The sequence below is a fragment of the Neoarius graeffei genome, chromosome 2 (genome assembly GCF_027579695.1).
Source record: "Neoarius graeffei isolate fNeoGra1 chromosome 2, fNeoGra1.pri, whole genome shotgun sequence".
Taxonomy (NCBI): domain Eukaryota; kingdom Metazoa; phylum Chordata; class Actinopteri; order Siluriformes; family Ariidae; genus Neoarius; species Neoarius graeffei.
In genome coordinates this window covers 54,864,679-54,892,020 of record NC_083570.1, presented here as the reverse complement: position 1 = coordinate 54,892,020, position 27,342 = coordinate 54,864,679, and the positions used below count along the sequence as shown (strand labels likewise).

The 27,342-nt window shown below is 42.7% G+C and overlaps 1 protein-coding gene across 3 annotated transcripts in view; it reads left to right on the top strand.

The window, feature by feature from the left end:
- Positions 1-27,342, top strand: part of LOC132881694 (von Willebrand factor A domain-containing protein 5A-like) — a 69,675-nt gene that overhangs the window by 35,524 nt on the left and 6,809 nt on the right. For 2 of the 3 annotated variants that reach the window (XM_060914459.1, XM_060914460.1), the window contains exons 8-18: positions 3,553-3,641; positions 6,446-6,590; positions 15,539-15,618; positions 16,322-16,436; positions 16,701-16,850; positions 17,125-17,234; positions 17,500-17,717; positions 17,874-17,909; positions 25,593-25,631; positions 26,270-26,314; positions 26,486-26,551. In XM_060914459.1, coding sequence (XP_060770442.1) covers positions 3,553-3,641; positions 6,446-6,590; positions 15,539-15,618; positions 16,322-16,436; positions 16,701-16,850; positions 17,125-17,234; positions 17,500-17,717; positions 17,874-17,909; positions 25,593-25,631; positions 26,270-26,314; positions 26,486-26,551 — 1,093 coding nt within the window. The remainder of the gene's footprint in view (positions 1-3,552; positions 3,642-6,445; positions 6,591-15,538; positions 15,619-16,321; positions 16,437-16,700; positions 16,851-17,124; positions 17,235-17,499; positions 17,718-17,873; positions 17,910-25,592; positions 25,632-26,269; positions 26,315-26,485; positions 26,552-27,342) is intronic. The other variant, XM_060914461.1, reaches the window with a different exon arrangement.

Below are 27,342 nucleotides of genomic sequence, written 5' to 3'. Positions count from 1 at the left end.
CAATGATTTGCTGCTGAAATATTTTACCAAATGTGGATAGTCCTTTTTCCAAGGTTCAAATAGATATCTTGTTTCTCTTCGATACTAACTTGAAGATAACTCTCTTTCATTTGAGTAAATCCAGGCTAACAAGTATGTTTACATCGGCTAAACTTAACTTCCAGTACCTGGCTATCACCAACTGTGGAGAAAACTCATTTCGACCACTTGTATCTGCAGTCTCATTCTTTCGGTCACTACCCATAACTCGTGACCATAGGTGAGGGTGGGAACATAGATGGACCAGTAAATTGAGAGCTTTGCCTTTTGGCTCAGCTCTCTCTTTACCACAACAGACTGGTTGAGCATCTGCATCACTGCTGACACTGCCCTGATCCATCTGTCCAACTCCCTCTCCCCCTTACCCTCACTCATGAACAAGACCTTGAGATACTTCTCCACTTGAGGCAGCAACTCCCTCTTGAACCAAAGTGGGCATTCCACCTGTTTCCAGCTGATTACCATGGCCTTTGACTTAGAGATGCTGATCCTCATCCCAGCTGCTTCACACTCAGCTGCAAACTGTCCCAGCACCTGCTGGAAGTCACGGATTGATGAGGCCAACAGGACCACATCATCCGCGAAAAGCAGAGACGCGATCCTGAGGCCACCAAACCAGACACCCTCCACCCCTTGGCTGCACCTAGAAATTCTGTCGACAAAAGTTATGAACAGAACTGGTGACAAAGGACAGCCCTGGTGGAGTCCCACCTGCACTGAAAATGAGTCTGACTTATTGCCGGCAATGCGAACCAAACTCCTGCTCCGGTCATACAGGGACTGAATGGTCTGCAGCAGTGGGCCCTGAACCCCATACTCCCGAAGCACCCCCCACAGGGCACCACAAGGGACATGGTTGTAAGCCTTCTCCAGGTCCACAAAACACACGTAGACTGGTTGGGCAAACTCCCATGCAACCTCCAGCACCCTTGCAAGGGTAAAGAGCTGGTCCAGTGTTCCACAACCAGGACAAAAAACACTTTGTTCCTGCCGAATCTGAAGTTTGACTATCGACCAGACTCTCCTCTCCAGCACCCCAGCATAGGCTTCCCCGTGGAGGCTGAGAAGTGTGATCCCCCTATCATTGGAACACACTCTCCAGTCCCCCTTTTTGAAAAGGGTGACTACCATCCCAGTCTGCCAATCCAGAGGCACTGTCCCCAACCTCCATGCAGTGTTGAAGAGGTGTGTCAGCCAAGACAGCCCAACAACATCCAGTGCCTTCAGAAACTCAGAGCAAATCTCATCCACCCCTGGAGCCTGGCAACTGAGGAGCTTTTTAACCACCTCGGCAACCTCAGCCTCCAAGATGGGCAAGTCCTCCCAATCACCTTCAGACTCTGCGTCCTCTACAGATGACATGAAGGTGGGCTCGAGGAGATCCTCGAAGTATTCCTTTCACCACCGGACGATGTCCCCAGTTGAGGTCAACAGCATTCCATCCCCATTGTAGACAGAACAGAGCACTGTTTTCCCCTGCTGAGCCGCCGGACGGTTTGCCAGAATCACCTTGAGGCTGACAAAGTTGCTTTCCATGACCTCACCAAACTCCTCCCACACCTGAGTTTTTGCTTTAATTTATTATACAGTGGTGCTTGAAAATTTGTGAACCCTTTAGAATTTTCTATATTTCTGCATAAATATGACCTAAAACATCACCTTTTCACAACAGTCTTAAAAGTAGATAAAGAGAACCCAGTTAAACAAATGAGACAAAATATATTATACTTGGTCATTTATTTATTGAGGAAAATGATCCAATATTACATATCTGTGAGTGGCAAAAGTATGTGAACCTCTAGGATTAGCAGTTAATTTGAAGGTGAAATTAGAGTCAGGTGTTTTCAATCAATGGGATGACAATCAGGTGTGAGTGGGCACCCTGTTTTATTTAAAGAACAGGGATCTATCAAAGTCTGATCTTCACAACACACATTTGTGGAAGTGTATCATGGCACGAACAAAGGAGATTTCTGAGGACCTCAGAAAAAGCGTGATTGATGCTTATCAGGCTGGAAAAGGTTACAAAACCGTCTCTAAAGTGTTTGGACTCCACCAATCCACAGTCAGACAGATTGTGTACAAATGGAGGAAATTCAAGACCATTGTTACCCTTTCCAGGAGTGGTCGACCAACAAAGATCACTCCAAGAGCAAGGCGTGTAATAGTCGGCGAGGTCACAAAGGACCCCAGGGTAACTTCTAAGCAACTGAAGGTCTCTCTCACATTGGCTGATGTTAATGTTCATGAGTCCACCATCAGGAGAACACTGAACAACAATAGTGTGCATGGCAGTGTTGCAAGGAGAAAGCCACTGCTCTCCAAAAAGAACATTGCTGCTTGTCTGCAGTTTGCTAAAGATCACGTGGACAAGCCAGAAGGCGATTGGAAAAAAATTTTTGTGGACGGATGAGACCAAAATAGAACTTTTTAGTTTAAATGAGAAGTGTTATGTTTGGAGAAAGGAAAACACTGCATTCCAGCATAAGAACCTTATCCCATCTGTGAAACATGGTGGTGGTGGTAGTATCATCGTTTGTGCCTGTTTTTCTGCTTCTGAGCCAGGATGGCTTGCCATCATTGATGGAACAATGAATTCTGAATTATACCAGTGAATTCTAAAGGAAAATGTCAGGACATTTGTCCATGAACTGAATCTCAAGAGAAGGTGGGTCATGCAGCAAGACAACAACCCTTAGCACACAAGTCGTTCTACCAAAGAATGGTTAAAGAAGAATAAAGTGAATGTTTTGGAATGGCCAAGTCAAAGTCCTGACCTTAATCCAATTGAAATGTTGTGGAAGGACCTGAAGCGAGTAATTCATGTGAGGAAACCCACCAGCATCCCAGAGTTGAAGCTGTTCTGTACAGAGGAGTGGGCTAAAATTCCTCCAAGCTGGTGTGCAGGACTGATCAGCAGTTACTGGAAATGTTTAGCTGCAGTTATTGCTGCACAAGGGGATCACACCAGATACTGAAAGCAAAGGTTCACATACTTTTGCCACTCACAGATATGTAATATTGGATCATTTTCCTCAATAAAGAAATGACCAAGTATAATATTTTTGTCTCATTTGTTTAACTGGGTTCTCTTTATGTACTTTTAGGACTTGTGTGAAAATCTGATGTTGTTTTAGGTCATATTTATGCAGAAATATAGAAAATTCTAAAGGGTTCACAAACTTTCAAGCACCACTGTACATTGCTCTTTTTGTTTCTCAGTGCTCAGTTTATATTGCACTGACATTTTAAACTGGTACAAAGTCATTTTACACTCTACGTTGTATAATGGACATGACTATTACATTATTGATTGCTCATTTTGCGCAATTTGTTTGTCCCTTTGAACTGCACTGATTTATATTTGACTGTTGTATTTTGTTTTTTATGTTGCACCACAGGTCTTAGAAAATGTTCAGCTTTAGTATCTACTTGTATATGGATGGCCTGACAACACACACATCTTGAAGCTGTAATAATAATAATGACTATGTGAATAATAATGTGCTTTAGGACACTCTGCTCCTGCTGCTGAAGAGTCTCCCCATGGGCTGTTACTTCAACATCTATGGCTTTGGCTCTCACTATGAGTCCTTCTTCCCGTGAGTAACCCTCACATGAGCCAGTGAATCTGTAGTATTTCTGTCACTCAGTTCATTAATCAGACACAAGCATGGATGAAATGAGATGAAATGGTATTGGCCTGGTGGTCGCAAGAAGTAGCACTGCTGATTCACAGGTCCAGATTTTGAGCTTCGGTTTCTGTCGGTGTGGTTTTATGTTCTCATAGTGTCAGCTTAGGTTTCTTTTGGGTTTTCTGGTTTCCTCCCACCTCCCAAAAATATGCCAGTTGGTATATTGGCTAAGATTAACTGCCCCTAGGTGTGAGTGAATGTACAGTGGTGCTTGAAAGTTTGTGAACCCTTTAGAATTTTCCATATTTCTGCATAAATATGACCTAAAACAACATCAGATTTTCACACAAGTCCTAAAAGTAGATAAAGAGAACCCAGTTAAATGAGACAAAAATATTATACTTGGTCATTTATTTATTGAGGAAAATGATCCAATATTACATATCTGTGAGTGGCAAAAGTATGTGAACCTTTGCTTTCAGTATCTGGTGTGACCTCCTTGTGCAGCAATAACTGCAACTAAACATTTCCAGTAACTATTGATTTGTCCTGCACACCGGCTTGGAGGAATTTTAGCCCATTCCTCCGTACAGAACAGCTTCAATTCTGGGATGTTGGTGGGTTTCCTCACATGAACTGCTCGCTTCAGGTCCTTCCACAACATTTCGATTGGATTAAGGTCAGGACTTTTACTTGGCCATTCCAGAACATTATTCTTCTTTAACCATTCTTTGGTAGAACGACTTGTGTGCTTAGGGTCGTTGTCTTGCTGCATGACCCACCTTCTCTTGAGATTCAATTGATGAACAGATGTCCTGACATTTTCCTTTAGAATTCGCTGGTATAATTCAGAATTCATTGTTCCATCAATGATGGCAAGCCCTCCTGGCCCAGATGCAGCAAAACAGGCCTAAACCATGACAATACCACCACCATGTTTCCCAGATGGGAAAAGGTTCTTATGCTGGAATGCAGTGTTTTCCTTTCTCCAAACATAAACCTTCTCATTTAAACCAAAAAGTTCTATTTTGGTCTCATCCATCAACAAAACATTTTTCAGTAGCCTTCTGGCTTGTCCACATGATCTTTAGCAAACTGCAGATGAGCAGCAATGTTCTTTTTGGAGAGCAGTGGCTTTCTCCAAGCAACCCTGCCATGCACACCATTGTTGTTCAGTGCTCTCCTGATGATGGACTCATGAACATTAGCCAAGGTGCGAGAGGCCTACAGTTGCTTAGAAGTTACCCTGGGGTCCTTTGTGACCTTGCCAACTATTACACACCTTGCTCTTGGAGTGATCTTTGTTGTTCAACCACTCCTGGAGAGGGTAACAATGGTCTTGAATTTCCTCCATTTATACACAATCTGTCTGACTGTGGATTGGTGGAGTCCAAACTCTTTAGAGATGGTTTTGTAACCTTTTCCAGTCTGATGAGCATCAACAATGCTTTTTCTGAGGTCCTCAGAAATCTCCTTTTGTTCATGCCATGATACACTTCCACAAACATGTATTGTGAAGATCAGATCTTGGATCCCTGTTCTTTAAATAAAACAAGGTGCCCACTCACTCCTGATAGTCATCCCATTGATTGAAAACACCTGACTCTAATTTCAGCTTCAAATTAATTGCAAATCCTAGTGGTTCACATACTTTTGCCACTCACAGATATGTAATATTGGATCATTTTCCTCAATAAATAAATGACCAAGTATAATATATTTTGTCTCATTTGTTTAACTGGGTTCTCTTTATGTACTTTTAGGACTTGTGTGAAAATCTGATTATGTTTTAGGTCATATTTATGCAGAAATATAGAAAATTCTAAAGGGTTCACAAACTTTCAAGCACCACTTTATGCAAGTTGATTTTCAATGAACTGACATCCAGGGTGTATCCCTGTCTCATGCCCAGTGTTCCTGGGATTAACTCATGACCCTTACCAGGATAAGGCCCTGGTCCCCCACAACACTGATAGCTATATCTATAACTACATCTATGACTATACCTCTGCCTGAATTTATTTCCAGTCTGGAGCAGTCACACTACAACTACAATCCCCATTATAATATCAGTTGGTCCTGCCACTCAGGTTAATAAATGCATGCAACTTAGGAATTGTCATGGAAGTTTTTTTCCAAGTAGTAGCACATTATTGTGGGTCATACTTTACAGCTTGGACTTCAAAACAACCCATACACATACTCCGGTGGTTGACAAAATACACATAGGTCACAGACTACGGAAATATAATTAAAAAGGATAGAAAATACAGAGTGGTTACGGATTTTAATATGGATGCATCACAGATGCTCATCGTTTACGGACTGGTCACGGACGTTTCAGTATGTTACAGATTCCGTGAATCCATATTCCGCGACTTCATGATGCAACAAGGATGTACAAAGATGTTCGGGAAAAATAGCATGTGCTCCGTCAATGTCCCATGTAAACAATAACTTGATTGGTTAGATGTTTTATTGGATCAGGTCCAGGCCTGGAAAAATCACTCCAGAAGCAATCTCACCGAGACTGATAAACCCAGGACTGGGCTATAGGTATCGTTATCAGTCTGGTGTGACCACCAACCACATAAACTGCACGGGACTGATTTATTTATAGTTACCGTTATATTTGTAATTATAGTTATCAGTATTGTGGGACTGGGCCTGAAAGTCATTACTAAAAGTGAATGAGTGAGAGTGATGCAAAGCTGGTTAGATGTGATGAGTCACAGCTTTGCTGTGTTTGCTGTGTGTTTCTCTGGCTTTAGTAAAAGTGTTCAGTATAGTCAAGACACTATGGAGCAGGCAGTGAAGAAGTTAAAGAAAATGCAAGCAGACATGGGGGGCACGGAGATTCTGCAACCTCTGGAACACATTTACAAACAGCCGTGCATCCCCAACCACCCAAGACAGGTAATATTATTCTTTATGCAAAGCTGCAGTAATTTAGCAGTTATTTATTGTCTTTAATACCCAATTTTCCCACCCATCTCAGTGTTTTACTGTCATACCATCACTGACCATAATTTAAATCAGAACAAGTATTACAATTTAGTAATTAACAAATGGATGTAGTGGGGCAGATAGTAGAAAAATCGTTCAAAATGTGATACAAGCACCAAATTTGGCATGGTGGTTCCCGAGGGTTTAGTGAACAAACCTGCCTGATGTGCCATTTGAAAATCGAAGATGGCGGCCATTTTTCAAGATGGCCACAAAAATGAGCTTTCAGAGTCGATTTTTCTCATAGAAATACGTGTACTTGATGGACTTGAATGATCTTGGTGTCTATTTATATGTTTTTCAGGATGCTGAATTAATTTGTTCTATTTTCACTAGCATTATAATACCGTGAGTGGTAGAAAATGTACACTTTAAATAAAATAACACAACACATCAAAACAATACTTTTAATACTTTCAATCAACTTAACACATTTTGCAATATTTAGCACTGAGATCATGTTTTTCTGGATGGAAACAAAATGAGACATATAGAAATAATAAAAAACCCTTAATACTGTAAGAATCCTCCTTCCAAAGCATACTACTAGAGTGGCGCACATACCGGCACCAAATACTTGTGTACTGCTTTCTGCAGTGTAAATAAAAATGAGATGATCGGGAATAGTGTGTTCAATAAAGTCCATTAATGTAGTGATCCTTAAATGATTGTCTTTGTCACAGTGCACCTGTTTCTAAGTGCTTACCAATCAAGCTCCAAGAAACATCTTTATAATGTCAGGAGTAAATGTCTTGAATAATGTTCAAAAACTGGCATAATGTTTAGAACTGGAGATTGCTGGGTATTCCTGTACCAAAGTTCACTGCTGTATTTGGATCACTACAGCTGACATACACAGCTGCAGAGTGCTGTGTAGGCGAGCTCAGAACGAGAGCATTTGCATCTCCAGTTGCAGACTTTCTTACAAAAACACTTGGTCAGTTCCTGACAGCTGGCTGCAGTTGGTGGAAGCATCGTCCAACAGATCTGCCATGTGTCTCCCTTCCGAGTCCAACCCCAGTCGGCAGGACTGATGACTTCTGGATTGGATATTGTTGCTTGACCCCATATAATCCCAGCCTGGTAGGCAGCATATTTTGCGTGTTCCATGAGGGCTGCACTGGTTGGTCAGATCGCATCATAGGACCTCTCCTTTCGGGCAAAGAGATTCAGCCTTTCCTCATCAATACCGGTGGCTGCACTTGATCTGTCGTACATGAGGACAAAGTTCTCCAGTTTCTGCAGGTCATCCTCAGAAACTTCTGTTGGGTAGGTGCTGAGTTTTGTAAATGTTTCAGAAACCTCACTCCAGACATCCCAAGTCAGCCATGCAGATTTCTTTCCCTTCCAATGGAAAGATGAGACCACATCACAGCCCGTGAATGCATGGAAATACAGGATCCCACTGGCTTTCTCAGGCCCTATTGCAGAGACTACCTCATGGACTGGTATCCATCAAGCACTGGCTCCCTGCCCAAAGGCAATCCACATTTTTGAAGACCAAGCCTCTGCAGGGATGGCAGCATAGTCACTGCTTTGATGAGCATGTCAGTGTCATTGGCTTTGATGACGAGTGACTTGCTACCCTCTACAGTTGCATCTCTGGCATGTACAAATAGGGTATCGGCTTCCTCATGACAGCATGGGGCCACAGGATCCAGGGACTTGTTTTTGTTGCTGATGACATCTTCTCCTTTTGTCACAATGACCGTACTTGTAGTTTCAGCTTGACTTATGAGGGTAAGTCAAAAAGTTCTAAGACAGATGTTATAATTTAAAAAGGAATTCAAAAGAACTAAAAAAATGAATACAAAGAAGGAATTCTCAGATGGAAACATCGCTTGCAGAAGTGTTTAGACTTAAATGGAGGATATGTAGAGAAATAGCTTTGTTATTTTGATAAAGAAAGACTTTTTTCAATTAGTCTTAGAACTTTTTGACTTACCCTCATATTTTCTCTGAGAAAGTGGAAGAGTTCAGTTTTGTTGTTGTCATCCTGCAGAAAGCTTCTCCAGTTTGTTGGGGTCTTGCTGGTTCCAGTGACTCTTCTTCTGATACCATGACCTCTTTTTGACCTGGTTTCAGATTTCAACATTTGTGACACTAAGTATGAGACTCACTCCTCCTTAGTGGACATTGAACCCGATGCTGAGTTTCATAGCAGTAATTGTCACCACTGTGCCCTGGTAGTGCCCGACAATCATTACTTTAGAAAAATGGCTTCATGGATCAAGCAGGTCTGGTTTGTTGACTTCTTGCACTTTGCATTTGGAGCATGACATACTCCCTCACACACAGAGACCCTCTGTGTGCTACCCTCACCTAGTTGAGCCTGTGAGCCAACATGGTTTACCGGGGTGTGGCCGTTGCCATGCACTAGCAACTTCTTGGAACCATAGGTGAGAGCTAGGTAAGTCGTGAGAGCCAGTGCAAGGAGTCCATCCGGAGGATGTGGCTGACTGCTGAAATAAAGGTACTACCTCTACTACTACACCCTACACCCCATGCACTAAATAAAAATACTGCTTTATATATTTAGAAATTACCATGTCATGCAACTAGTTAAAAAAACCCCACTCATCAGGCAAGCGAAAATGCAGGAACAAAGCCCGAAAAATAGTCAAAAATAGCCAAAAATTGTAAAATTATTCACTTACATTTTTTGAAACTAGAAAAATTAGATTCAGCATGCAAGAAAACATCGAAATCGACACCAAGATCACTCAACTCGACCAAATACATGCATTTCTATGAGCAAAACCATTTTTGGCAGACGCATTTGGTGGCCATCTTGAAAAATGGCCGCCATCTTGGATTTTTGAATGGCAGTTCAGGCAGATTTGCTTAAGTAGACCATTGGGAACCACCATGCCAAATTTGGGGCTTGTATCACATTTTGCACAATTTCTTTGAAAAATTGCTTTTATCTGCTCCACTAACAAAGCAACGGAGTTCCTGACTTATTTTTACATGAAGTAACTATAAAACCAGGAAACTTACAAACAGCTAATATGCTGACACCACAAAGACTACATTTTGCATTTTAAATCTAATAAATAGAAGGATTCTACATGTTGGACCTATATTAAAGCTGCTCTGTTATTGTTGTCATAATTTCACTGAACACACAAAATCTCAGGAGCCAAATTGAAAATGACTGTTTTGAAAGGGTCTTTCGAAGCAAATAATTTTGGATTTAATTTGGAAAGACTACAAATGGCTGCTGTGGATACTCCAGTTTTGACACATACTACATAGGGCTCATCACTGACTGCAGAATCTATAATAAATGATAGAGGTCAGGATTTGTGTCCTAGTCAATGACTTTGTGTGTGTGCCATATATATGAGAGAGAGAGAGAGAGAGAGAGAGAGAGAGAGAATCAGTCAAAAGTTTGGAAACACCTTCAAATTCAATGTTTTTATTTATTTTATTTTTTCCTACGTTGTAGAACAATACTGAACTCATCAAAACTATGAAATAACATATGGAACATATGTAATTATATGGTAAACAAAAAAGTGTTTAAAAAAAACCATATTTCATATTTTAGATTCTTCAAATTCGTCACTATTTACCTTAATAACAGCTTTGCACACTATTGGCATTATCTGAACCAGCTTCATGAGGTAGTCACCTGGAATGCTTCTCAATTAACAGGTGTGTCTTTTCAAAAATGGAATTTCTTGCCTTCTTAATGCATTTGACACCATCAACCAGTAAAGCGTAAATAATAAAAATACAGTAAATAGCCCTGTTCGACAACTGTAGTAATCCATATTATGTCAAGAACCACTCAACTAAGTAAAGAGAAATAACAGTCAGTCATTACTTTAAGACAGGAAGTGTCTTTTAGTTAATTAAAATAAAGAAAAAACATCACATATGAAGGTGTTTCCAAACTTTTCCAAACTTTTGACTGGTACTCTCTGTGTGTGTGTGTGTGTGTGTGTGTGTGTGTGTGTGTGTATATATATAAGCTATTCCACGAAATCAAGTCATACATGAGCTGATAGCCAATAAGGCGCGCATAGCGCTGAGTCAGCTGTAATGATGAACTTGACTGGAATAACTGTTTTATACTATCCACATTCACTGGATTTTTAGAAATGGAGCATTTTTATTTTTTGCAAATTCGATAAATATAAACTTTATACAGGGCGGCACGGTGGTGTAGTGGTTAGCACTGTCGCCTCACAGCAAGAAGGTCCTGGGTTCAAGCCCAGCGGCTGATGAGAGCCTGTCGATGTGGAGTTTGCATGCTCTCCCCGTGTCCATGTTGGTTTCCTCTGGGTGCTCCAGTTTCCCCCACAGTCCAAAGGCAAGCACGTTAGTCTAATTAGGCTAATTGGTGACTCTAAATTGACCGTAGGTTTGAATGGTTGTCTGTGTCAGCCCTTCGATGACCTGGCAACTTGTGCAGGGTGTACCCCCCTCTCGCCCATAGTCAGCTAGGATAGGCTCCAGCTTGCCTGCGACCCTGTAGGACAGGATAGGCGGCTACAGATAATGGATGGATGGATAAACTTTCTACAAAACATCCAACAAAATAATTTCTGCTTAGAATGTAAACAAACTTGCAAAATGACTGTACCAATTTGTGAAAAATGCTCTAATAATAATTATTGAAAAAATAAAAGATTATGTTCTTACCATCAAATACTTTTATTCCATATTTTGTTGCTTTTTTTGTATTTTTGGGGGTTTTATTTTTGAGTAGAGTTTATCCAGCCACTGGGGGTGCATAAGCGTACTCTTGGTGCCGGTCCCAAGCCCGGATAAATTAATCCAGGCACTGGGGGTGCATAAGGGTACTCTTGGTGCCGGTCCCAAGCCCAGATAAATTGGAGAGGGTTGTGTCAGGAAGGGCATCTGGTGTAAAACTGTGCCAAATCTAACATGTGGATTGAAAAGAGAAATGCCATACTGGATCGGTCGGGGCCCGGGTTAACAGCGACCGCCTCCGGTACTGTTGGTCAACAGGGTGCCGGTGGAAAGTATGCTACTGTTGCGTCAAAACGGAGAAGGAGAGAGGGGGGAGGTGTATTAGGAGAGCGCGTGAAAGATGGAAAGGAAGGAGCTTAGAATTGAGGGTAGGAACACTGAATGTGGGAACATTGACTGGCAGAGCGAGAAAGTTAAAAGGTATGATGGAAAGAAGGAAGTTGGACATTTTGTGTGTGCAGGAGACAAGGTGGAAGAGAAGCAAGGCCAAGAATATTGGAGGTGGATGTAAGGTGTTTTATTATGGAGTCGATGGAAAGAGAAATGGTGTTGTTATTGTTTTGAGGGGAGAGTTGGTCAACAGTGTGACTGATGTGAAGAGGGTGTCAGAGTGATAGGCGTGAAGTTGGAGACTCAAGGAGTGGTAATCAATGTTGTGTGTGCTTATGCCCCACAGGTTGGATATGAGAATGAAGTGAAAGAGTCTTTCTGGGAAAAAATGGATGAAGTGGTAGAAAGTATACCGAGGGAGGAGCGTGTGCTGATATGAGCAGATTTCAATGGACATGTTGGCGAGAGAAACAGAGGAGATGAGTGGTAATGGAAGTCTGCCAGAAGATTGGGATACTACTGCTATACTAGTAAGAGAGGCAGCAAGGAAGGTGCTAGGGTGGTCATCGGGAAGGAGGAAGGAAGACAAGGAGACATGGTGGTGGAACAAAGAAGTGCAGGAAATTATTAAAGAGAAGATGCTAGCAAAGAAGAATTGGGACGATCAGAGAGATGAGGAAAGCAGGCGGTTATACAGAGAGACGAGACGGAAGGCAAAAAGAGCGGTAGTGAAGGCGAAAGCAGATGCATAGCAGGACTTGTACAAAAGACTGGAGACCAAAGAAGGAGAGAAAGACCTGTACAGACTAGCTAGGCAGAGAAACAGGGAAGCAAGGGATGTACAGCAGGTAAGAGTGATGAAAGATGTAAATGGAAATGTGCTGACAAACAAAGAGTGTATGAAGAAGGTGGAAAGAGTACTTTGAGGATTTATTAAATGAGGAGAATCCAAGAGAGAGAAAAGGTCAGATTCATTGGAGACAGCAAATCAGGAACCAGAGTTGGTTAGTAAGGATGAGGTGAGAGCAGCCATGAAAAGAATGAAGACTGGGAAAGCAGTCGGACCAGATGGTATCCCGATTGAGGCTTGGAGATGTTTGGGTGAGATGGCTGTGGAGTTCCTAACGAGATTGTTTAATCAGATCCTAGAGAATGAGAAAATGCCAAGTGAATGCAGAGTGTGCTCGTCCCAATATACAAGAATAAGGGAGATGTACAGAGCTGCAGTGATTACAGAGGGATAAAACTGATGAGCCACACCATGAAGTTATGGGAAAGGGTATTGGAGGTGAGATTGCTACCTCTCTTCTCAATCTGTGAACAGCAGTACGGGTTTATGCCAAGGAAGAGCATGTCTGATGCAATTTTTGCTTTAAGAATGTTAATGGAGAAGTACAGGGAAAGCCAGAGAAAGCTACATTGTGTGTTTGTAGACCTGGAGAAGGCATACGATAGAGTGCCGAGAGATGAGTTATGATATTGTATGAGAAAGTGTGGCGTGAATGAGAAGTATATCAGAGTGGTGCAAGACATGTATGAGAACAGTGCAACAGCAGTGAGGTGTGCAGTTGGAACGACTGAATGGTTCAAGGTGAAGGTGGGACTCCATCAAGGATCTGCTTTGAGTCCTTTCTTGTTTGCCATAGTGATGGATAGCTTGACAGATGAAGTGAGGCAAGAGTCACCATGGAACATGATGTTTGTGGATGATATTGTGATATGTGGTGAAAGTATAAAGGAGTTTGAGTTGGGTTTGGAAAGATGGAGGTATGCATTGGAACGAAGAGGAATGAAGGTGAGCAGTAGCAAAACAGAATACATGTGCATCAATGAGAATGGGGATGAGAGTGTAGTGAAGATGCAAGGAGTAGATGTAAAGAAAGTTGGTGAATTCAAGTACCTGGAGTCAACTGTGCAGGAAAATGGGGGCTGCGGTAGTGAGGTGAGAAAGAGAGTGCAGGCAGGGTGGAGCAGTTGGAGAAGGATTTCGGGAGTCATTTGTGAGAGGAAAGTCCCAGCAAAAGTGAAAGGTAAGATGTATAACACAGTAGTGAGAGCGGCTATGATGTATGGATTGGAGACCGTACCCTTAACGAAGAGACAGGAGGCAAAGTTGGAGGTGGCGGAGTTGAGGATGTTAAGGTTTGCGATGGGAGTGACGTGGTTGGACAGAATGAGGAACGAGCACATCAGAGGGACAGCGCATGTGGAGAGCTTGGGATTTAAGCTAAGAGAGATGAGACTGAGATGGTATGGGCACATCCTGAGAAGAGATGCAGAGCATGTTGGAAGGAGAATGTTGAGGATGGAGCTGCCATGCACACGAAAATGAGGAAGGCCAAATAGGAGATACATGGATGTGGTGAGAGAGGACATGAAAGTGGCAGGTGTGGTAAAGAAGGATGCGGAAGACATGGAGCAATGGAGACGAAAGATCCGCTGTGGCGACCCCTAATCAGGAGCAGTCGAAAGAAGTTGTTTTCAAATAGAGTTTTTATTTTGTCCTCGGTTGGTTCAGTAACATGGTCCGCCATTTTCTTCTTCTTTAGGGTTTTTGGTGGATCGGTGCCACTGACTGGGCTGGAGTGTGGAACAGGAGATACTTGGGGGGGGGAGGCTATATTCCTTTAGCTACTGTATATCTGTTTCTTTTAAATACTTGATAACGATATATCTGACTGGATGCGCTCTGCCATTTTGTTTTTCTCTCCTCATGGTATATGAGCTGATATTCTAGTAGTACAGTAGCCAATCATAGCAGGCAATTACTAATATCCAGTGAGTGTGTGAGACAAAATGGTTCCACCATTTATTAAATAATGTTTCTTGTGATGTCAAAAGTAAAAAAAAATGGAGATGGTGTGAGTCAGTTATGATGTATCCTGGGTAAACCATGAACTGATGTCACAATTTCAAGCTATACTGTCGACTCAAGTCACAGCTGTGGCTTTGTGAGCATTTCTGTGTGTGTAGCTCTATGTATCATGATCATGCCTAGTGAGGCAGGTGATAGCATGGTACATTGCACATGTGCAGGTCGAAGGTCAATCTGACATAAACAACAAACATGGGTGCCTCCAGTATTTTTTATTTTTTTTTAAGATTTATTTCTAATTTTTTGTAGTTAACATTTTTTTAGGTAGGAAATTTTTGATGAGGGACATAAATCTAATATACTGAGAGGCATCGGTAATTATGGATTCTCTTCAGTGGCTGGCATAGTACTATTTTCTTTGGGGCTGTGGCCTTGAGAAAATAGTACTATGCCAGTCACCAAAGAGAATCCATAATTTCACCCGGAGCCTCTCCGTGCATGATGATAAATATTGCGTGCACACACACACACACACACACACACACTCCGATGAGCCTTAACATTAAAACCACTGACAGGTGAAGTGAATAACACTGATTATCTTGTTACAATATCACCTTTCAAGGGGCAGCAAGAGAACGGTCAATTCTTGAAGTTGATGTTTTGGAAGCAGGAAAAATGGGCAAGTGTAAGGATCTGAGCGACTTTGACGAGCTAAATTGTGATGTCTAGATGACTGGGTCTTAGCATCTCCAAAATGGCACATCTTATGGGGCGTTCCTGCCATGCAGTAGTTAGTACCTACCAAAAATTGTCCAATGAAGGACAACTAGTGAACCAGCAAAAGGGTCATGAGTGTCGAAGGCTCACTGATTCGCATAGGGCACAAAAGTTAGAAGAGCTACTGTGGCACAAACTGCTGAAAAAGTTAATGCTGACACATTTTTTTTCCCTAATTTTTTTTTCTCCAATTTCTTTGTCATTTCAGCTGTTCATCTTCACAGATGGTGAAGTAGGGAACACTAAAGATGTTCTTAACTGTGTGAGGAGCAATGCTGATTTCCACAGGTATGTGCTTTTTCAAGCTTAAAATATTCATGACGTATACTTTTTTTCCTGAATAAAACTATGCAACTGAAAGGGTAAATAATTTTTAATACTTATAGCTCACAATGAGGTGCAAATATTTTACATTGTGAGATTTAACATTATATTTTCAGAAATGCACTAAGGAACAAACTGATGTAAATAACAAAAGCAAACACAAATAACTACAACAGATCTGATACCCACATCAAATCAGAAAATGTATTGTACCACATCACTGATGCATGCGAGCATTCAGAAGTCATCTCTATCTTCTACATGCACAACTTACAGGGCAGATAAACTTGTACAGCAGACACTCCTTATTCAAACATAACAAGAAATGTATTTCAAAAGAGGCAAAATTTGTTAATTTAGAAAATGAATAGTCTAACAGTTGCTATGGTGAATCTTTCTGTCAGCAGAAAGTTTATTTTGCATTGATGAAAGAGACTCTGTTAGTGCTATGTAACAGAGGTAAAGCTAAAACTCAGTTGTCTACTGTGTTGCTTTTTCACAAGGCTGTACATCATGGCCACATTGCATCACCAAGGATGATTATTTTCATATAGCAGCATGCCTCACTCTGTTAACTTAGTGTGTTTCAAAATAAGTATTCTTCTGATAAATTTCAATATCTAGAAGGGTTATAAGGGATTCATATTCCACCCCTTTGTTTAAACAGATGCTTCTCATTTGGGATTGGTGAAGGTGCAAGTTCTGCACTCATCACAGGGTTGGCTGAGAACAGCTCTGGCCACGCCCAGTTCATCACAGGAACTGAGCGCATGCAGGCCAAAGTAAGACGGGGTTCTTTTCAAACAGCAACGAAGAAACAAACAGAAATAAGCATTAATTTGTACTACAACATAATGGTGTCGGAAAGAGTCACTTTAGTAATCACGATTTATTTTAAATTACTTATTGTTTATCATTTATGATCATTTAGAGTATGTACAGTCAATTATGCATGTTCTCTGTCTCTCACTTTTTCACTGACAAACAGAAGGGGGCTTTATTGGAAATATTATTGAACATTGTTTGTCTTTAATTCCCAATGCTAGGTAATGCAGTCTCTCCATTATGCTTTACAACCAGCAGTGACTGATATCACTGAGGATTGGACTGATGTGTCTTTCACCCGTCTGAGCCCCCCGATTAAAACGCTTTTCCATGGTCAGAGAGCACTGATTTATGCCCACTTGAAAGGGGAGGTGAGAGCTTCATCACACTGTTTTACAGGAAAACTCTCATTTGTTTCAGATTCTGAATCTGAATGGACTGTTTTTGAAAACTGTTTTATATACCTTTTTTTATTTCTATGTTTATTAATCCATGAGTGTGCAATTATTTATCTCATAATGAAAGAAGTACAACATGATTAAGAGAAAATTTGGCTCAAGCAATTTTTTTTTTTTTTAATTGTGTCTCTTATGAGCAAATGACTGGGTCTACTCATAATTACGCAACCTGTATCTCTGTCCCTAGGAATGTCAAAACCCAGATGCTAAGGGGAAAATATCAGTGCGATACTGTCTTGGAGATCAAGAGGTCTCAAACACTGTCCACTTCTCCCTGAAGCCTTCTGAGAATAGCGGGTAACTGCTACAAGTAGTACAAGGAAATAATGTCCTCTTTTTAAACATCTGTGATTATGATGTGGGTGTGTATTTGTATGACTGTGGCTTTAATAAATAAACCCTGGTTGTGTGGCTTTAGCTGTCATAACCGCCACTGTCAGATATCAGCTTGGTTCCGGTACCCAATATTAAACAACATCACAGAACAGCAGTCAGGGTAGGTTGTTTAATTGTTACTCATTTAGCTTTGCTTGTGTGTGTGTGTGTGTGTGTGTGTGTCCAGACTAGCCATCCACAGGCTGGGCGCTCGCTCTCTGATCCGCTCTCTGGAAAGGGACGAGCAGGATGATGGAGCTGATAAAGAGGCTCTGAAGGCCAGGGTGGTGGATCTGAGTAAGCAGTCTGGAGTGAGCAGCTCACACACAGCCTTCATAGCTATCAATAAAGGCAGCGGACAAGCTGTGAAAGGACCGATGGTGAAGAGGAGAATTCCTATTGCCAGTTAGTATTCTTTTCACTGAGTCCTTTTACTCAACCCTTCATCCAATAATTTGAGGATTATTATGATTAGCATTCATGGTTTTATTGCTTTTATGTACAAACACACCATACATGGCTCATCAAGAATCTAACCTGTTTTTGTTTGTATATGTCCAGGCATGGGGATGAGCAGGGGGCTGTGTGGATCGTCACGTAAGTAACTGAACACAGGAGTTTGTAAATACTTATTGATTATGAGACTAATTGTATTGTATTTCCTTTATATGTTGGAAATTTGAGGGTACAGTTTGAAAATAATATAACATGGTTCATTAAATGAATTGCACTAATATAGGTTTTTGCCAGTTTTAGTATTTGAATCTAATTCTTGATTTGCTATTATCTTCTGTTTATAACTGCAATTGCTATTATACAGTTATACTTATCACTGCTGAATACACACAGATGTAACCATGTAGCTACTGTCTATGCCTCAATGTAAAATGAAAGATATGATATGGCCATGTAATAAGTCCCTGATGTGGGTGGAGTACAGAAGCACGGCAGGCGGGGACTGAAGTTCTCACACACTTTATTTTCCTTTACTTTGCTGCTTTTCAGCTTCCCTCACTCGCTGCTCACACGCAGTCACACATGCGCACACACACACACACACGTGTTCTGGTTGGGAGAGGCCTCTTTTCTGCTCTCCCTCTCCTTTTATGCTCCACCATCACTGCAACAAACACACACACGCGCACACATATTAATTGACAACAGGTGTAATGACTTGGCCACTCACCTTCGCTGATCCCGTACTCCATTCACAAACTAATGCTTGGCCACGTCCCCGCTGCCACATACCCCCACCACCCGACTCAGGCTGGGGAGCCGTCTGGCTTGCAGTGGGCTCCCCCCCCCGACAGGACAGGAAGTCTGCCACCACCATCTGCGCCCCCGGCCTGTGGACCACCTCGAACTTAAACAGCTGGAGGGCGAGATACCAATGGGTGATGCGCGCATTGGTATTCTTCATGCGGTGGAGTGACCGCAGGGGCCCACTTGATGGCCAGACACTCCTTTACGATGGTGCTGTACTTGCTTTCAAACATCGAAAGCTTGTGGCTGATGTACAGTAGGGGACGCTCCTCGCCGTTCACCTTCTGGGACAAAACGGTCCCCAGCCCTCTGTCCGATGCATCAGTCTGCAAAATAAAGGGGAGAGAGAAGTCAGGGGAGTGCAAAAGTGGCCCCCTGCACAGTGCAGCTTTTACCTTGGAGAACGCCTGTTGGCACTGCTCCGTCCACTGGACCGGATCTGGTGCTCCCTTTTTAGTGAGATCAGTTAGCGGGCTGGTGACGTCCGAATAATTAGGTATGAAACTACAATAGTAGCCAGCCAGCCCCAGGGACTGTCTCACCCGCTTTTTGGTCTTGGGCCTCGGGCAGGGCCCAATCGCTGCAGTCTTGTTAATTTGGGGACGCATCTGCCCATGACCCAAGTGTAAACCCAGATACCGTAATTCCACGCACCCAATTGCACACTTTTTCGGGTTAGCTGTGAGACCTGCATGTCTCAGCGACTCTAGGACGGCCCTAAGGTGTTCCAGGTGCCACGGCCAATCATTGCTATAAATAATGATGTTGTCGAGGTACGCTGCCACGTAGGTGGCGTGAGGGTGGAGGATCTTGTCCATGAGCCGCTGGAATGTAGCAGGAGCCCCAAATAACCCAAAAGGAAGTGTGACAAATGGGTGTCGCCCAAATGGTGTGGAAAAGGCCATTTTCTCTCAGGATAGAGGAGTCAAGGGGACCTGCCAATATCCCTTTGTGGCAGCAGGGGCGTGGTCAAGCATCGGTCTGTGACCGGAGGGCGGAGTCAGGGAAGGTAAGTGGCAGAATCACAGCACCTGATGTTGGTTAATCTGTGTTTGTGTGTCTTCCCCAGTGACCGCCCCCTATATAAGGAGAGAGAGAGCAGAGGAAGGGAGCTCTCTCCCCAACCAGGCGACTAGTGTGTGTGGATAGTGAGAGTTTGTCTCAAGTCTGAAAAGACCCAAAATAAAGAGTTTCTTTGTGGAACTTAATCCTGGCCTGCCGTCTTTCTGTGCTCCACCCGTACGAACTGCTACACCCTTCATTAGATCCAGTGTTGAATAAAAACGAGCAGCGCCTAACCAATCAAGCAACTCATCATTGCAAGGCATTGGGTATGCATCAAATTTAGATACCGCGTTGATTTTCTTATAGTCCACACAGAACTGGGCTGACCCATCGGTCTTGGGAACCAGGACCACTGGGCTGCTTCAGTCACTGTGGGACTCCTTGTTTATGCCCATTTCGAGCATGGCCTTGAGTTCATCCCGAACCACCTTTTTTTTGTGTTCAGGCAAGCAGTAAGGGCAGCTACGCACCACCACCCCCGGGGGCATCTCAATGTGGTATTCTATGAGGTGGGTGCAGCCGGGATGGGGCAAGAACATGTCAGAAAATTTCTTCTGCAACTTGGCTACCTCCGTGAGTTGGGCTGGTGAGAGGTGATCTCCACAAGGGACCTGAGTGGTTTGAAATGTTACCTTTTTTACCTCCAGCCCCAGCTCCACCTTCTCTGGAACTACCAACACCCATGCCATGGGGATCTCCTCGTTCCAACGTTTTAACAGGTTGAGGTAGTAGATTTGCAATGCCCCACCCTTATCCATTCACCTCACCTCATAGTCGAGGATCAAGCTGAGAACCTGTACATGGTGATCCCTAGTAATGACTTAGGCCGGCTAATCTCAGCAACTCAATTTCCAGAAGGAAGCAGTTTTGATTGTTACATTGACGATGACAAGCATCAATACCTGTATCCTCCAGCTGAATGTTGAAGGGCTAAGAGACCTTATCCACCATCTAGCAGACAAAAACAACACCAGTGTGATTCTCCTGCAAGAGACCCATGCTGACAGCGAAGACAAACTCACAATTGAAGATTACAGTACTATAGCCTATATACTCAACAAGTACCATGGTATCACTACCTATGTTCATGAAGGTGTCCACGTGAACTCTATCCAAAAATCCCCAGAGGGCAGCCAAATCCAGTGGACCTGTGCCACCATCAAGAATGTATCCATAACAAGCTTTATGATGCTAAAGACAACAAATCGTTCTTTTCAGGCCACCACAAGACATGGACTAATCCTGACTTATGCTTTGTCTCTAACTCCATCGCTCAATCCTGTGAATGTACATACTGGACAAGTTCCCACGATCTGGACACTGTCCTGTTGTCATTGGCACCGAAGTTGGAATGAAGATCAACAGTCTTAGCAAAAAGAGGTGGAATTTTCACAAGGCTAACTGGAGTAAATTTGCCGGCCTTACTGACTTGTTATCCTGCGACCTCCCAGACCCATCAGGGACAGACACCTACAAGGCCTTCACATCCCTGCTCTCCTCTGCTGCTAAGGCATCCATTCCCTGAGGCAGACATGACGCGTATATCCCCTGCTGGGACAAAGAGTGCAAGGCAGCCTTCCAAAACTACAACACAGCAAGCATAGATGAGAAGCCTACCAAGGGCGACCAACTAATGCGTATCCTTGGAAAAAAGCGACAGGCTCGGTGGGAGGAAACTGTCACCTCAATTGACTTCACACATTCAAGCCAAAAGGTTGTGGGCTACAATCAACAGCCTTTCAAGGCACAGCAGCAAACCCAAGCCATGCCTCATTACTGTCAATTCTATTGTGTCGGTCCTCGTGGATAACAGCAAATGGAAGAAGAAGAGTGAAGAATCCAAGCTGCACACTCATGAAGTCAACAGGAAGATCAAAGAGACCACTGCCCGCCAACCCGCCTTAATGAATCTCTCCAGACTAGTTACCCTAGAACATCTAATGGACGCCATCCTGTGCCTAAAAAAGGACAAAGCCCTCGGCATTGACTTGGTTCATGCAGAATTCCTCTGCTACCTGGGAACCCGTGCTCTTGAATGGCTACTCCAGTTCCTCTCCAATTGCTTGGCCACCTTATCCATCCCTGCTGTGTGGCAGAAAGCCAAAGTGGTTACCATTCTTAAACCCAAGAAACCAGCAGATGATCCCAAGAGCTACAGGCCAATCTTGCTGCTCTGTATTACGTACAAGCTGATGGAGAGAATAATCCTGGCATGCATCAACAACATCGTTGAAATACACCTTCTACAAGAGCAGGCTGGCTTCCATAAAGGTAGATGTATCATGGACCAAATAGCCCGTCTTGTCAACGACATTGAAGCCACCTTCCAGAGAAAGAAACCTACACCGACTGAGGTGCTCCCCGTAGTCTCAGGAATTCCTCCTGCAAGCATCCGGTGAGACTATCAAGTCTTCAAGCTAGCAGAGAAGGCACTCGAGGAGAATAGCCTTGTTCCACCAATTCAGGACGATAACACCCCTCAACGGCTATCAAGGCAGCACTTCGCCATCAAAGCTGCAGCATTCATGAGAGCTGGACTGGCCTCCGACTCCTGGGTGGAGCAGAGATGGCAGGAGGAATGGAGCCGCTCATGCACCACCTTGCACTCTTTCGTTGATTTCCCCTCTGCAAAGCCCTGTGGTTACCATCTCACCCACAAGGCGTGGACCCGCCTCAACCACCTCCGCACTGGATGGGGCAGGACCCAGTCCTTCCTCAAGACGATCGGAGCTAGTGAGGATGATGCCTGCCAGTGCGGTCGCACGCAGACCCCAAATCCTTCAGGAGTGCCCAGTCTTCAAGCCACCCCATGGGCCTGATGGTCTCATCAAACTGGACGTGGACACAGTCAGCTGGCTGGAGAATGCTGACATCTCAGTGTAATTCCTGAGGAAATTACACGAACGAACGACCTTATAGTCGATGTCCCTGATTCGCCATATGACCTCGAAGGGCCCTTGCCACTTGGTGATTAATTTGGAGCTCGACGTGGAGAATAATAGGAGTACCTTGTCTCCCGGTGTGAACTCTCTAAGGCATGTGCCTCTGTCGTACATCCGGACTTGACGTTCTTGTGCTTGCTGTAAATTCTCCTGGGTTAAGTGCATGAGGGTGTGGAGTTTTGCATGCAGGTCAAGAATGTACTGAATTTTGTTCTTGCTAGGTGCAGGTCCCTCCTCCCAATTTTCTCGTAGCACATCCAAAATGCCACGCGGCTTACGCCTATATAATAGCTCAAATAGTGAAAAACGTGTGGAGGCTTGCGGGACCTCTCGTACTGCAAATAACAGGGGCTTGAGCAATTTATCTCAATTACGTGCATCCTCACAAATTTCTGAATTAAGTTTTTAAGTGGTTGATTAAACCGTTCCACTAAGCCATCCGTGTGTGGGTAACAGACACTGGTGCGGATAGACTTGATTCCCAATAACTCATAGAATTCACACAGTATGCGTGACACAAATGTAGTGCCTTGGTCTGTCAGGATTTCTTTCAGAATCCCAACCCGGAAGATAATACGGAAGAGCGCTTCTGCAATACTGTGTGCTGAGATATTGTGGAGAGGCACCGCTTCCGGATATCGCATTACATAGTCCACCAGAACTAAAAGCGATATCCCCATGCTGACCGATCTAATGGCCCAATGAGATCCATATCAATTCTCTCAAAAGGGGTCTCGATTAGAGAGAGAGGGTGCAAAGACACTTTTGGAGTGGCTGTGGGATTTACTAATTGGCATTCGCGGCACGCTGCACACCACCGACAGACGTCCCCGTGAATCCCTGGCCAATACAACCGGGCCATTATCCGGGCTAGCGTTTTATCCTGCCCTAAGTGTCCGGCCATGGGATTAAAGTGAGCTGCATGGAATACGAGTTCCCTACGGGTCTTTGGGATCAACAACTGGGTTATCTGTTCACCGGTTTGAGTGTCCTGTGTCACTCAGTTTAACCTATCCTAAATAGTAGTGACCTTACTCAGTGAAACGCATGACACAGAATCTCTTCTCGCGACTGCTCTAATGGGAAATCCTCAAGGGAATCCCCGAGAGAGGGAGGAGGGGCGAGCTGCTCCTCACTCCTTGTATCGCCCTGACGTGGTGCTGATGTAGACGGCTCTGTGGCAGCTTCCCCAGTTAATGCCACACCAGGATCTTCCCATGATGTACTAATGCAGGACCCACCTCTGACTATGTGTTCCATCAGTTCTTTAAACCCTGGCCAATCAGTCTCCAAAATCAGCGAGTGGGTGAGGCGAGGATTAACTGATGCCTTTATTCTATGCTTTTGGTCCCAGAATAGAATATAGACAGACACTAGAGGATAATTGTGAACATTCCCATGCACACACAACACCTTCACTGCTTGTGCTGTCCCCAATACCTCACCTTGTCAGTCACTACGTTTACATGCACATAGAGAGAATCGAATTTCTGCCGTTGCTCGACTGAAATCGAAGTTCAAAATGCCATGTATACACCTTAATTCGGCTGAAATTGAACCGAACTTGATTTCTCGGAATCGAGCTACACGACCTAGTTTATGCGATTTCTGCCGAGCTATTTTGCGCATGTATACCCTATCGAGCTAGTTGTCGAGCTACTTCCGGAAGTGACGAGTGACGAGACCACAAGCGGGAAACACAACAGCCTCGGTCGGCATGACAACGAATCATGACAACGGCATGAATCTTTTCTTTTTGTGGCATTGTTTGCACTGTTAAAATTTAGCTCACTTACTGTATCACCAAATACATCTGTACAGCTGTTGCATAGCTGTGAATTGTGTACATAAACAAGTCATTGTATTTGTGTGTGTGTGTGTGTGTGTATATATGTCCAACATCTGAAGAATGTCAATAAAAACAAAACAACTGAACTTTTTGTGTGTTTATTAAGACATAAGTTAAATTGTAAGCAAAAAAAATATTTTTTTGTAAGCAAAAAATGGACTTTAGAAAAATATTATTGTGCAAAATAAGTTGTCTTACAAAACAGTGGTCTGTGCCGGACAGTTTGTAGCCATAGTCTGTTAGAGCAAGCCTAACAGCTTGAACACGGAACTGCTACTGTTGCCAGATTGGGGGTTTTAAGTGCATTTTAGCGGATTTGAACATGTTTTGGGCTGGAAAACGTCAGCAGTATCTGGCAACACTATAGCTCTTCTTCATGACGACAACCGGAAGTGTACCAACACGATGGGGCGTGTAGCGCCACGTGTGGCTCGGGTGCACAATGCACCTTGCACAATAGCCCGATTTCACTTGTGCATGTAGGATTGGATTTCTCTGGCACCCCTGCTGGGACCCTTTGCTCGATTACCAACAGCAGCTCGATTTGGACGTGCATGTAAACGTAGTCACTGTGTGTAAACTTCTGACTACAACTGTATAAAGGATTATAGTTTATTAATCACTGTTTAGTAAGTCAAGAATCCAAGAAATATCATGCTTGTTTGTGCAAAGAAACCCACTAAAGGCAACTAAATTTTGCCATCTCATCACTAAAACCTGTGTGACATAAATGTAAGTGTGTGAAATGAGCTTTAGCCACAGTTTTTGACGAATAACATTTTGCTTGTGTTCAGAACTGCATGTCATGTCCATGCACATGGCTATGTAACTTTTTTGTTTCCTTCTGTTTAATTAAAATAGTTCTGGCTAAAGGGATAAAAAAAAAAAGGGTCTTGTTTCCATAAGTAATTGAACATTATACTTATTGAACATGAGTCTCATATCATACGTTTTCTGTTACTGTCGTGTATTTAATCAAAAACAAAAACCTAGCTTTTTTTTCCAAATAGAAATGTTCAGAATCTCTGAACATCCCAAATACACAAATATATGCATTTTAAAAATTATGTTCCATTTTTAAAATCTAAATCTTCTTAACATAGTTCTTAACGTGTGTGTGTGTGTGTGTGTGTGTGTGTGTGTATTAAATGATCTTCACAGCATTTGGTGTTCTAAATAGTCGTGTGTTCAAGAAAGTGGGTAAGTATGCATAACTTTTTATTGTCTTTAATGACATATGTCAGGCAGTAACACTATCTGTATTCAGATTCACATCTATAGTAAGCACTGCCTAAATCAGAATTTTTAAAATAATATCTTGACATATTAACTCTCCCACTGTGTCTCTGGAAACACTGTAAAAAACAGTTATTAGTTTTGTTTGCACCCGCCTACAGTATTTCCTAATGAATTAAGATAGCTCTATTTCTTAAAATATAAGCTAACTAGGAGCATAAATTCATGCGAACGAATGTGGTTTTTCTTTGTCCCATTAGCTTCATATCTGACTGTTAGCTTGTACCTGTGTTACATCCCATGGGATTCCAGTCTTGATGCACACCTCTAGTCTCAAGCAGATGCTCTATGAACTTTACTGGCAAACTTTCTTTAAAAAGCACCTATTTGTATTTGTTTGTATGCAATTTATTTTGTAAAATATCTTAAGCACTGCAATTGCATCACATCTGGAACATTAATGTAAAGTGTTAACTTATTTACTATCTTTTGTTGTGGAGTATAAAACCATAAAAAATGTTGTCATTTGATAAGACCAGACCTGCTCAGTGAACAATGACTCAATGATGCATGTATCATATTTTTGGTTTACCCATGTACAGGTATGCTTAAACTTGCATCATGTAAAGCAAAAATATCAACTTCCAGTAAGTGTTACATACTCACATGAGACTAATATTTTACTTTCTTTCTTTTTTTCATCCTCTAGTACAGATGAAGTGTGTACAACAGCTTTTGCTCTAACTTTGTTCGTGAATAGAGGAGCCACTATTAAGTTCTTATTACTTACAAATTTATTCCCATCTCATTATCTCTAGCTGCTTTATCCTGTTCTACAGCTGACTATGGGCGAAAGGCAGGGTACACCATGGACGAGCCACCAGGTCATCACAGGGCTGACACATAGACACAGACAACCATTCACACTCACACCTACGGTCAATTTAGAGTCACCAGTTAACCTAACCTGCATGTCTTTGGACTGTGGGGGAAACTGGAGCACCCAGAGGAAACCCACGCGGACACAGGGAGAACATGCAAACTCCGCACAGAAAGGCCTTCGCCGGCCACAGGGCTCGAACCCGGACCTTCTTGCTGTGAGGCGACAGCGCTAACCGCTATACCACCGTGCCGCCCCTACAAATTTATTGTTGGTTTTTAATTATTAACTACTTAGTAGATCACATTGCTACTTTAAAAATAGATGTCATATTTTGTTGATTTTTGAACTTCTGCTGTAAAATATTTTCAACAATATTTTCTTTCTGCAAATATTAATGTGCATTACTTTATATTGGCTGAATTTAAAAGTTTGGACACCCCTCCAATTGTAAAATGTCAGAGCTTAATTAACTTGTTAGATCTTAATTGACTCATTAGGACATATTGGGCAGGTCAGGAATTGTTATTAGGAAAAACTATCACCGAGTGTAATAATTTCTCTGACCCATGGGATCCTGCAGCTGACTGAGGATCTGAGAAAGATGCAAATAAATTCTTACAAAGCAGAGATAGGCTATAAAAAATATATTAAAATGCTTACAATTTCCACTGTCTGAAATTTTATTAAGAAATGGCAGTTAATGGGAACTTTGGAAGTCCAGGCCAAGAAAACCTTCAGGCAAAACTACCCATACACTGGCCAGAAAGACAAAATAAAAACCTCAAATGACTG